At 30.9% G+C, this 12,082-nt stretch overlaps 1 protein-coding gene across 1 annotated transcript; it reads right to left on the reverse strand.

The window, feature by feature from the left end:
- Positions 1-2,283: 2,283 nt before the first annotated feature.
- Positions 2,284-4,154, reverse strand: LOC115979546 (polygalacturonase-1 non-catalytic subunit beta-like). Its single transcript, XM_031101606.1, has 3 exons — positions 4,043-4,154; positions 2,967-3,956; positions 2,284-2,551 (listed from the first exon to the last, which is right to left on the reverse strand). The coding sequence occupies exons 1-2, from the start codon at positions 4,082-4,084 to the stop codon at positions 2,973-2,975; spliced, it is 1,026 nt and encodes a 341-aa protein (XP_030957466.1). The 5' UTR covers positions 4,085-4,154; the 3' UTR covers positions 2,284-2,551; positions 2,967-2,972.
- Between the last annotated feature and the right edge of the window lie 7,928 nt (positions 4,155-12,082).

A 12,082-nucleotide genomic window follows, 5' to 3' on the forward strand; every position in this document is an offset into this window, starting at 1 on the left:
GTAGAATCTTATAACACAAGGAAAATTATAAACTAAACCAAAGAAGCCTGAAATAACAATATTAACTCGATGCATGCTATATAAATCCTAGCTTAGAATTAACTGAAACGGTAATAATAAAATTCCAAAATAGAGAAAAATTACAAAGAGTCTATAGTTTAGAACCAAAAAAAATATGTACCTAGATCATTTCTAGCTTATTCTAGTAAATGTTAGGTTCTAAATATTTAAATATAAATGTTTAGGTTTTAAATGATTCATGTATTGGCAAACTGAGTACATAAACTTGTCTATGATTAGATCTTAGTGTCTATAAAGTATATTAGACATTTCTTAAAGTGCTACAAGTCAGAATTCAAGAGCGTACAAGCCGCATAAAGCAATAGAGAAAAGTTGATTAGCTCGACCGATCAAGAGGAAGCTTCAATCGATTGAACTGTGAGCTGTTGAATATAATTAAAGCCCGTTAGCCTATTAAATGTTTAGGGTTTCGGTCTAGATGTACTTGGTATATAAGAAAAACCTTAAGTGCATATTTCAAGTCTTGGAATGCTACTCTTTTAAGATCTGAGAGGTTTTTATACCTTTTACTCTTTCAAGCATTTATCGGAGATCACACTCAAACTACTAGTACTAGTGGAATAAAATTGCAGCCCAAGGTTTAGCTATCAAGTGTACTGAAGATCGAAGGCATGAGCAGGAGGTTCATATTGGAGCAAATCCACATAAAGAAATTTGAGGATTTCAGAGCTAGGTTTGATAATCATAGTTAAGTTTACTACGAATTTATATTCTTGACTTTGAACTTCTATTTGGTATAGTAGATTGTTCTCTGTGAGAGTGCTTTTTTTCAGGATACTCAGGCCCAAGGATCCCGGGCCTAAATGAAAAAAAGAAGAGGGATTTGGTGGACCGGGCCTTGACTCACCGCAGCTAACGAGCTGTTTAAGAGTCAAGTAGGTGCAGAGAATACTCCTGACATCATACAAAAAATGACAAACGAGGATATCGTAGAATGCCAAAAATATTAACAACGTAAATTCAGAAGAAAGACAGGATTAGCAAAACGATAAAGAAAAGGTGCTGTGGGGATCCTGGGAATTATAAAGCAGTATTTTATTAACAAATTGTCTGTTTGATTACAGAAAGCTCACTAGGACGTGATACAAGGTCCAATCAAGCTCAAAAATTGCAGTCTTGAATGGCTATTTCAGCCTTCAAAACTTGCAAAGTTTGATTCCCGTTGAATCCAAGTATGTGCAATAGTGGCTTTTACAGGATATCGGGAAACAGTATTTTGTTCTTCCCTTAGTATTTTCTTTCTGGGTGGATTTTTCTGATGGTTCTTCCTAGAGAATTTCTTCTTTTTGTGTTTCTTTTTCTTTTTCTCGCTGCCTTCTTCACAACCCGCCCCCTCCTTTTATAATGGAGTTTTTCTGGGTGTCCCGGGTTCCCCTGTTTTGTTCTTTTGCAAACAGAGCATGTTCTGTCCCTGTTGCCTTGGTAAGTCCCTTTGCCGTTTTCTCTCATTCTTTCCTTCTCTTGGTTCTGATTCATTCGAAAGCTTCTGGTCGGCCATCCTCTTTGGGACGTGCTGAGGTATGCCCTTCTCGGCATCCCCATTTCTGGCGTATTCCTCTTTTCCCTTTCTTTCCTATTTGGGCGGAATCCTGTTCTGCCATTTTTGAAAGTCATTCGTTGCTATTCTTCTTCCCTGTCCTGGTTCTCCGAGGCCCTTTTGCTGTCTGTGCCATGAGAGGTCGCTCGTGCTTCTTGTTTTTTTCTTTTCCTGTCTTCTTTCCACCGATCTGTCTCATTCTTCCTCTTTATTTGTGCTTGAAGGGATTTGGGGATCCTTGCTTCTTTTCATTTTGCCGTGGTCTCTTCTTTGGGATGCTTTTTCCTTTTCTGGGCTTCAGGATCCTCTGGGCCTTCCTTTTATCCCCCATGGATCATCCGTACCTGTTACTTTGGGCTTAGCCTGGATTCTTTCTTTTGGGCTTGACTTGCTCTTCCATTTCTTTTGGGCTTATTTTATTATGACCCTTTTTAGACCTCAACATTCTCTTAGGATCGTTCCCCCCAAGTTTTGTACCTTGAAACTGGATTGTTTCATTGATTTTCCTGGGTCATCATATCTGTGCCTCATTTATTTTTCCGCTGCATGATATGTTTCATAAATATTTAAAGTAGATCTACATAATTGACCTAAGTATCAACTTGGCAATAATCTTTGGTTAATGTTTATAGGGGTCTAAAAGCTAACAGCAAATATACACAAAGTAATAGAGAAAGTCCAAATATTACAAGCTTTATACATAATTACACTAGTCTAGGAGTAGCTAGACCTTAGAGTCCAAATTACACATAAACCATCAACACATTTATCAGTTGTACATGATGTGTGCTGGATTGAGGTTTGCAAAGCTCTACACAAAATACATAGATGAAACGCAAGTTCAAAACACACATAATAAAACTATCAGCACATTTATTTGTTTTACATCATACATGCTGGATCGAAGCTTGCAAAGCTCTAGCGAGGATGCTCCTGCAGTGAAAATAATAATAATGCATTAATATCTCAACTTGTTTTTCTTGTCATTTCTTTAACATTTTAATCTTTATTCTTTAAAGAAAATTAATTTGTTTTAAAAAATTTTAGTAAAAAGAAGTGTTTATCATTTTCCGGCCAATTATTTAAGTAACCTTGAAAAGGTTATCAAAACTCAAATTATACAATATAATAAGCATCTTCCAGACGTAAAATAAATCCATAACTATTTTTCCAATTAATAGCAATATACATATGGTAAATAAGAGTGTTTTCTAAAAGTTATTGGAAAACTATGTTTTGAGTTTAAAATAAGTATTTATAAAAACATTTCGAAGAGTACGGTTACGAAACAGAATTTTGAGTTTTAAGAACTCTTTTTTAAGCTTCCAAAGAGCCAAACGGTACGGACCCTTAATCAACTTGATGTCTTGCCCACCAAGGCCTGGAAGGACTCATTAGCAACTGTCCAGATCAGATGATTCTCAAAAAGCCAGTGGCAAGCCGTGATCTGACCGGGACCTGACGCTATAGTCAATTCAGCGTGATTCGGGTTCGAATCCGAGGTGTGCATGTGACAGCTGGCAACACCATGATTGATCTTAGCCTTAGAATTCGGATCCAGTATATCCATTTCATAGACTCGAACCTTTGGGACCGAATGGCAGGAATAGAGTAGGTACGGGAACAAGGTAGGGTGACAGGCAACTAATTGCATGACTTTGCCACTGTTGATACCTTTGACTGATCCGATCATTATATTCTGCTTTGACCCTTTTGCATTCTCGGTTGAACGAACGACGATGTTTCGACCCAAGACCGAGATTGCAAAGTCAATCATATCTTCAGCCGAACCCACGCACCGCTTGGTCTCCCCTGGGCTCGGGGCACTCTCGCACTCATTCAACGCCTCCACTATCATAGTCTCCATAGTGGAATTATCATCCGCATGAAAAAGCCGCTTTAGCTCTGAGATCTTAAAGGTCGAAAACGGTAATTTCGACGAAATAGACCGGGGCAAAAATGACCTTTCAGGCATTTTATCCTTAATGTTAGGCATTCGCATCACCTTACCTTCCTTTGCAATTGACTCCCGAAAGAAGTTACCTGGATTACAATAAACGCTTGCAGCGCTGATATTGAATATCAGTTCTTCAATACTCGGGGTTGAATCAGGGTAGCAGAAAAGGTTGGCAGAGGCACAGAACGCTGGGAAATGAGAGGAGAGAGCATTCTGGGCTGCGAGTTTGGAGAAGCTTGCTGAGTCGACCGCACTCAATGGGGACGCTTTGGACAGGAGAAAGGTTGGCTTGGCGTGGTTGTTTTGGACCTCTTTGTTCCAATACCCAATCAGATTAGATTTCGGGGTGTATAAATTTTCACCGGCGGAGGCGGACCAAACCTGCATTGACACAAAGGGAAAACATTGAGAATGTGAGAATAAGATAATGTCAAAGATAGAGTGAGAGTGAGAATGAGAGTGATTACAGTGAGAGACGAGAAAAAGAGTAAGAGAAGAAGAGGAGTCATGGAGCTGTGTTTTTTTGTGTGCTTTATTAGTGTTGGCGGGTTTGTTGGGTTATAGTACGTGGATATTTATAGGAAATTCGTATAAGAATACCAGAGCTATAAAAGTGATTTTCCAAAACAGTAGTACATAAAGAAGATATTTTACGTAATGTTATGATGATCAATAATAAAGCAAGATCGTTTCGTGTATTATTGCCTAGTAGTGGTGACAACGAAACAGACAGTGATTAAGAATATCACAAGGTGATAAGATAAGGCGGACCTTTGCAAAAAGCTATGTTCTTTTATTATCTATCAAAACACTACGTAAATATAAAAGGGTGTGACTTGTGTCCAGTGGAAGTTCCCACTGGACACATTAGATGGTGGATACGTATCTAAGAGTGGATACGTGTTCACCATCCAATATGTCCAGTGAAAATTTCTATTGGACACAAACCGTGTAAAATATCTTCTTTTCTTTTTATCTTTTTTTATTGTACACAATAAACAAATTTTGTAAGTTAATTTGGAAACAATAATTAAGTTCATTTCAAACTAATAAATGCATTATCCCACTCTCTTTTAAAAGTTACTATGACTTTTGAGTGAAGTTGTGTTGTGCCTTTGTGTTGAAACTTCTTTCACTCTCTCTTATGTGTATGTGTGTGTTTGTTTCTCAAAAAAAAAAAAAAAAAAAAGGTAATTGTCCCATATTGCTTAAAAGAGTTTGTTATGTGTAGTATAACTTGTCTCACCCTTCCTTAAAAGTTACTATGACTTTTGAGTGGAGTTGTGATATGCCTTTATGTTAGAACTTCTTTCCCTCTCCCTTGTATGTGTGTTTGTTTCTCAAAAAAAAAAAAAAAAGACTAATAAATGCATGGTTGAAAGCAATTGACAATCATATAATACTTTTTTCACAGGACCATGAAAATAATACCAATGTTTTAAAACATTAGCAGGGTCTTTTCATTAGCGGGGTCCAAAGTATATCCCCATCAGCAGGGTCTACAGTTTAGTCAAACTGTAATAATTTATATTCAAAACAAATTAATTTCCATTGTAGCTATATTCAAAATCATATTTGATACTTTAGTTCAAAAATGAAAACAATCTTAATTACTTTCATTCAAAGCATTAAGTATTTTCACTAAACTTGTCACAAGTTTGATCCCAGTTTTAAGAACGTAAACACTTCTAAATAAAAATAATTTAATAAAATTTTTATCATTCAAAGTTTAGGAAATAATGATTTTTATCTTTAAAGGAACTTCTTTTGAATAAATATCAACAATTTCATAATGAGAAACATTTGACTATTTCATTAAAAAATATTAATACATGTTTTAAGCAAAATATCACTAATTAAGAGAAGGGTCACTAACCTCCAATAGGCTCACCAAAATAACCAAATTTCAAGTTTATTCAACCAAATTAATTCACTAACTACTAAACTTGGAAAAAGTTTACTTCCATACCGGTTTGAAGGAAACTTCCTTCAACGTTGGAGGAAGTTTTTCCCATAAAAAATTAAAAAACCTCAATAAAGAAAGTACCAAAATAAATTTTCTTCTAGAAACTAAGGAAATACTACCCTAAAAAAGTGTTTAAAAAAATTCTGAATACTTACATCCGCCTATAAAAAGTTTATAATATTTTAAACTCAACTTACCTATCTTAATTCTTGTTTAAATAAACATTAGCTAAAAATCTTGTCACCTTTTGGTATTTCATACAAAAAAGTCTATGGTAAAAAACCCCTCTTCATTTTTCGAAGTTTACAAAAAAAAAAAAAACAAAAAACAAAAAAGTACCCATCAAACAAACATGGCGCGCTCAATCAACTGGGTGTCATGTCATTGCCAATTCAATTTATATAGGCATATATGGGCGCGACGTTTGTATATCGTGATACCATTTCATCATCTTTTTTGTTTGATCTATTTTGAAAAGTACAACGTGCATTATATATCTTGTTCTCTTTCTTTCTACTATTTTTTAGTGCTTTGATCTTTTTATTATCAACCATCAACCATGTTGATAATTTTTTTAACAAGGAGTGGATTGCAGAAAATATCCTACAATTGATGTTGCATTCGTTATAGAAAAATCATATATCAATATGTTTTTTTTTTTTTTTTTTGGATACAAAATAAAATTCTACTCTAACCTAATCTAAGTGTATATATGTGTAAAGCTCCGCCCTGAAGACTTGAACCTCGGCCTTTGCCCCCCACACTCTACAAGTACTTATACTTGTGGAGTGACTATCGCACCAAGGGAGTGCGGTGATATATATCAATATGTTTAAATGGAAGAATATATAGTTCCTTATTCAAACACAATAATAAATTTATTTTTTTTAAAATGATAGAAAATATAGTTTCATATACAAACAAAATCATAATAAATGCCTCATGCTATAATATATTATATAATTTCATGTACAAACACAAACATAATAAATGCCTATAAATAAATATTACAATTATCAAATTTCATATTTGAAGAAAAAATTGAAAAATTGAAAAATTCATATTATGTTTTTTTTTGGAATTGCATTGTTTGTAGACTAGTATATATTTCAAGACAAAGAAGAGAGAAAATTTAATTAGATTTCAATTTGGATTTCAATTTTTGTCTAATTTTGTGCCACATATCCCATCCAAAATTTTTATTTTATTTTTTGTACCAAGTGAGTTATTCAATGCAAAATATGAGGTATCCAATATAAATGAATCATAAAAAACCCAATCCTATATTTAATTCTAATTTTATGGCAAATGTCCAATTTTGATTGTTTAAATTTTTGTATTGATTTTCCCAAGAAGAACAAAACAAAACAAAACAAATAGTACAGGAATTTTACACCAAGGTAAAAACCAAGAGGACCAAAGCGATATTAAAACTTAAAAGTGAAAGGCCAATAGAATCTAAATCTAATTCAAATTAATATCCAATTATAGTCTAATTTTATGCCAAAGGTCCCTTTTAATCTATTTCCATATATATATATATATATATATATATCTAAAAGTTGAAACATAGTATTTATTGTTCCTACACTCTTGCTGAGCCATATATATATATATATATATATATATCTAAAAGTTGAAACATAGTATTTATTGTTGCTACACTCTTGCTGAGCCACATCATCCACCAATTTCCAACATTTTCTCTTTGCTTTTCAAGTATTTTTCTCTTATTAATTTTTCACTTTACAATTAAAATTCCTCTAACATTTCCTTCACATTTACCTTTTTATCTCCTCACTACTCTATTACATTAACCTTTCAATTCCTCCACCGTTTTATCCTTTTTTTTTTTTTTTTTACTCCTCTTTTCCCTATTTCATTTGCTATAAAAATTTGGTATTCTCCCTTCCATTCAATCCATATTTTGCCCATTCAAAAAGGTGAATACTCTCTCTCTCTCTCTCAATTATTTATTCTTCTTGTAACTCTACTTTAGATTGATGATTTTTTGTATCTCTACTTTGAATTGATACATTTTGGTGATGTGTTTTTTTAGTTCCCCATCACATGTACTCACTCCCCCGCTTATAGTTTTGATTTGAGTTAATTCTTATATATTTTGAAAGTGAAAATTTGAGTTTATATAAAAATACAATCTACATGATTATGCATTTGAATGTGTCCATCAATTATTTGAGTTATATCAATTGTAAATTTGTATTGAAGTTTGATTATCCTAATAATCTCCTTAAGAGAATGAGAAATTTAAATAATTAATTCAAAACATAAAAATGTTTAGTTGTAGGAGAAAAAAAAAAGTAAAACATCACATGTTATAACAAAAGTTTGAAGAATATAGACCACTAGAAAAAAAAATAATATCAATCAATAACTTATAATAGAATTCATATTTTGAAAATCTCACTGTTGAATTACATGTTTTATATGTTCTTAGTAATCATGCTAATTTTCATGTCAATTGGATGTTATTTACCATTTCATATATAAACTCATCTTTTATGCATTATTTTAAACAACAAAAACTTGAAATTAAAAAAAAAATTATTTGATGACATAGCTATTAATCTTTGATCATCTTGAAAGTTTGCAAGCAAGAAGAATATACGAATATAATGTAATCTAACGGTAGATTTGTCAAAATTTGGATCCAATTAAAAAATATTGAATGGTGTAACATTACTTAGAATTACATAAGTTGTAACTTGGTGTAATATTTTAAATGCAAGTTACTTTTCTTAATTCTTGTTTAAATAAACATTAGCTAAAAATCTTGTCACCTTTTCTTATTTCATACAAAAAAGTCTATGGTAAAAAACCCCTCCTCATTTTTTGAAGTTTATACAAACAAACATGGCGCGCTCAATCAACCGGGTGTCATGTCATTGCCAGTTCAATTTATGTAGGCATATATGAATATGACGTTTGTATATCGTGATACCATTTCATCATCTTTTTTGTTTGATCTCTTTTGAAAGGTACAAGGTGCAGTATACATTTTGTTCTCTTTCTTTCATTTGTTTTTTAGTGCTTTGATCTTTCTATTATCAGCCATCAGCCATATTGATAATTTTTTTTAACAGGGAGTGGATTGCAAAAAATATCCTACAATTGATGTTGCATATAAACTCTTTCGTTATAGAAAAATCATATATCAATATTTTTAAATGGTCATATAGTTTCTTATGCAAACACAGTAATAATAAATGCATTTTTTAAATAATAAAAAATATAGTTTTATATACAAACAAAATCATAATAATTGCCTCCTGCTATAGTATATTATATAATTTCATGTACAAACTCAAACATAATAAATGCCTATAAATAAATATTGCAATTATAAAATTTCATATTTGAACAAAAATTTTAAAATAGAAAAATTCATATTTTTTTTTTTTTTTTTTTTTTTTTTGGGTACTAAATGAGTTATTCAGTGCAAAATATGAGGCATCCAATATAAATAAACCATGAAAAAAACTCAATGCTATATTTAATTCTAATTTTATGGCAAATGTCTAATTTTGATTGTTTAAATTTTTGTACTGATTTTCTCAAAAAAAAAAATGGTACTGGAATTTTACACCAGGGTAAAAAACCAAAAGGACCAAAGCGTTATTAAAACTTAAAAGTGAAAGACCAATAGAATCTAAATCTAATTCAAATTAATTTCTAATTATAGTATAATTTTATGTTAAGGGTCCCTTTTAATCTATTTCCCCATATAAATATATATTTATATATAAGTTGAAACATAATATTTATTGTTGCTACGCTCTTACTGAGCCACATCATCCACCAATTTCCAACATTTTCTCTTATTAATTTTTCACGTTACAATTAAAATTCCTCTAACATTTCCTTCACATTTACCTTTTTATCTCCTCACTACTCTATTACATTAACCTTACAATTCCTCCACCCTTTCATCCTTCTTTTTTTTTACTCCACTTTTCCCTATTTCATTTGCTATAAAATTTTGGTATTCTCCCTTCCATTCAATCCATACTTTCCCCATTCAAAAAGGAGAATACTCTCTCTCTCTCTCTCTCTCTCTTGATTATTTATTCTTCTTGCAACTGTACTTTAGATTGATGATTTTTTGTACTTTTTGTATCTCTACTTTGAATGATACACTTTGGTGATGTGTTTTTTTAGTCCCTCATCACATGTACTCTCTCTCCCTCTTATAGTTTTGATTTGAGTTAATTCTTATATATTTTGAAAGTGAAAATTTGAGTTTATATAAACATACAATCTACATGATTATGTATTTGAATGTGTCTATCAAATAAGTTATATCAGTTGTAAATTTTGTAATGAAGTTTGATTATCCTAATAATCTCCTTAAGAGAAAGAGAAATTTAAATAATTAATTCAAAACTTAAAAATGTTTAGTTGTAGGAGAAAAAAAAAGTAAAACATAACATGCTATAACAAAAGTTTGAAGAATATAAACCACTAGAAAAAAATAATAATATCAATCAAAAAAACCCAAGTTAAAAAAAAAATAATAATAATAATATAATGATATATTTGTAAAGACAAAGAGGTGGAAAATACTCTTAGAAATAATTCAATTTTTAAGTAGAAAAAATTATCTTTAGTAAATTTTAAAGAATAAATTATCCATTATATTACATTACAAAATAATTATATGTTCTCACCCATCGCGTGGGCCTGCGACTAATAATACATAAAAGCTAAAGCGTAGCATTTAATGTTGTTACGCTCCTGTTAAGCCATATCGTAATTTTTTTTTTTTTTTTTTTGGTTTTCAATCTTATTTTTACAATATTAATTAACGTGATCAATAGTGCACCATATCTTTATGTGTTTTCCATAACACTTTTTTTTTTTTTTCGGTAGAAGACATTCTCTATAGCCTAATTGTAATTTATAAATCCTAGTAACATAATCACTTTTCACATTCTCTAACATTTATTTTTTGAGAAAAAACATTCTCTAACATGATATTACTTCTCAATCATAATAATTGCTATTATAACTATTATTGAAAGAACACTCATGAAGAAAATACTAAAAAATACATCCATCAAGGAACTATGGAAAAAGATAAAAAGGATTAAAATAACCTTTTTTTATTTAACAATAATAATATATAAATATTAAAATATTCAATAGTGAAACGTTACTTCACACATTCTCTAATCTGGTTGTAATTTATCGATCATAATAATTGTTACTATTTACTATTTGGATATAACTATTACTGAAAACAAGAACTCATAATTTTCCTTTTATTTATTTATTAACCATAATAAATATATTTAGATGCAATCCAACTACCATACGTGCCCGTTTGTTTGCATTTTCTTCTGGCAAAAAGCACTTTTTGAAACCCAAAAAATAATATTTACGTTTGGTAAGGTTTTTAACACAGCTTTTTCTAAAAAGCTATGTTTTGAAATGTGAAGACCAATGCACATTCTCTACATTTTGGCACGGCAGCTTTGAGCCGCAGTTGCAAAATGCATAAACGCGTTTTCTCAACAAAAAAATATTACCGTTGTTGGGTTTCTCTTTTTCCTAAATTGCCCATGGTTTTTTCTGCTCCTCTATGTTGCTGTGCTACGGCATCTCGTCTTCTTCTTCTTTTTCTGTGTTGCTTCTTCTTCTTCTCTTCTCTATTTTTTTTTTTTTAATTTACGTCTTACGTATCTAGTCTCCAAAAAAATAAAAATAAACCTTTTGAATTAGGTAGAGTTTTTGATAAAAGGAAAGAATAAAGAAGATCAAGGTGAAGAGGTGCATGGGTGTGGGCTGTGTGGCTGAATGTGTGGAGGAAAGTAGAGAAAGGAGAAAAAGAAAGAAGACAAAGGGTTAACGGTTGGCTCTTGTGGTTGAGAAAAAATGGAAGGAAAAAAAAGAAAAAGAAAAAGAAAGGGAAATGGGTTGGGTGGGGTGTGAGGGCAAGGTGCCAATAAATATAATAAAATAATAGAATATATTTGAGTCACGCCATTTCACAATATTGTGAAAGTTTATAATGAAAATATTATGGACATAACATTTTTTGAAAAGAGAAATACTAAAGCCAAATACTATTTTACAAAATCATTTATTAAGAGAGTCATTTATTATTAACATGAAGTAATTATTATTATTCTTATTATTATTATTATTAAGAAGAAGTTGATACTAATTATTAAATAAACTCCTTTATCTATCTATATATATATATATATATATATGGGTTGAGTTCAAGTTAAACTTGGTGTAACTTTAAGCAATGTTACACCACCCAATAACTTATTATAGAATTCATATTTTAGAAATCCCATTGTTGAATTATATGTTCTATATGTTCTTAGCAAACATGTCAATTGGATTTTATTTACCATTTCATTTATAAACTCATCTTTTATGCATTATTTTAAACAACAAATACTTGAAATTAAAAAAAAAAAAAAAAATTGATTGATAACATGGCTATTAATCTTTGATCATCTTGAAAGTTTGCAAAAATAAAGAATATACAAAGATAATGTAATCTAAC

This window comes from Quercus lobata, chromosome 3 (assembly GCF_001633185.2).
Source record: "Quercus lobata isolate SW786 chromosome 3, ValleyOak3.0 Primary Assembly, whole genome shotgun sequence".
Classification (NCBI taxonomy): Eukaryota; Viridiplantae; Streptophyta; class Magnoliopsida; order Fagales; family Fagaceae; genus Quercus; species Quercus lobata.

Bases quoted from the DNA above. Each gene is read 5' to 3' on its own strand.
- LOC115979546 (XM_031101606.1), bottom strand. From the start codon at position 4,084: ATGACTCCTCTTCTTCTCTTACTCTTTTTCTCGTCTCTCACT. The intron at 3,957-4,042 runs GTAATCACTCTC...GTGTCAATGCAG, and splicing joins TCTTTTTCTCGTCTCTCACT to GTTTGGTCCGCCTCCGCCGG.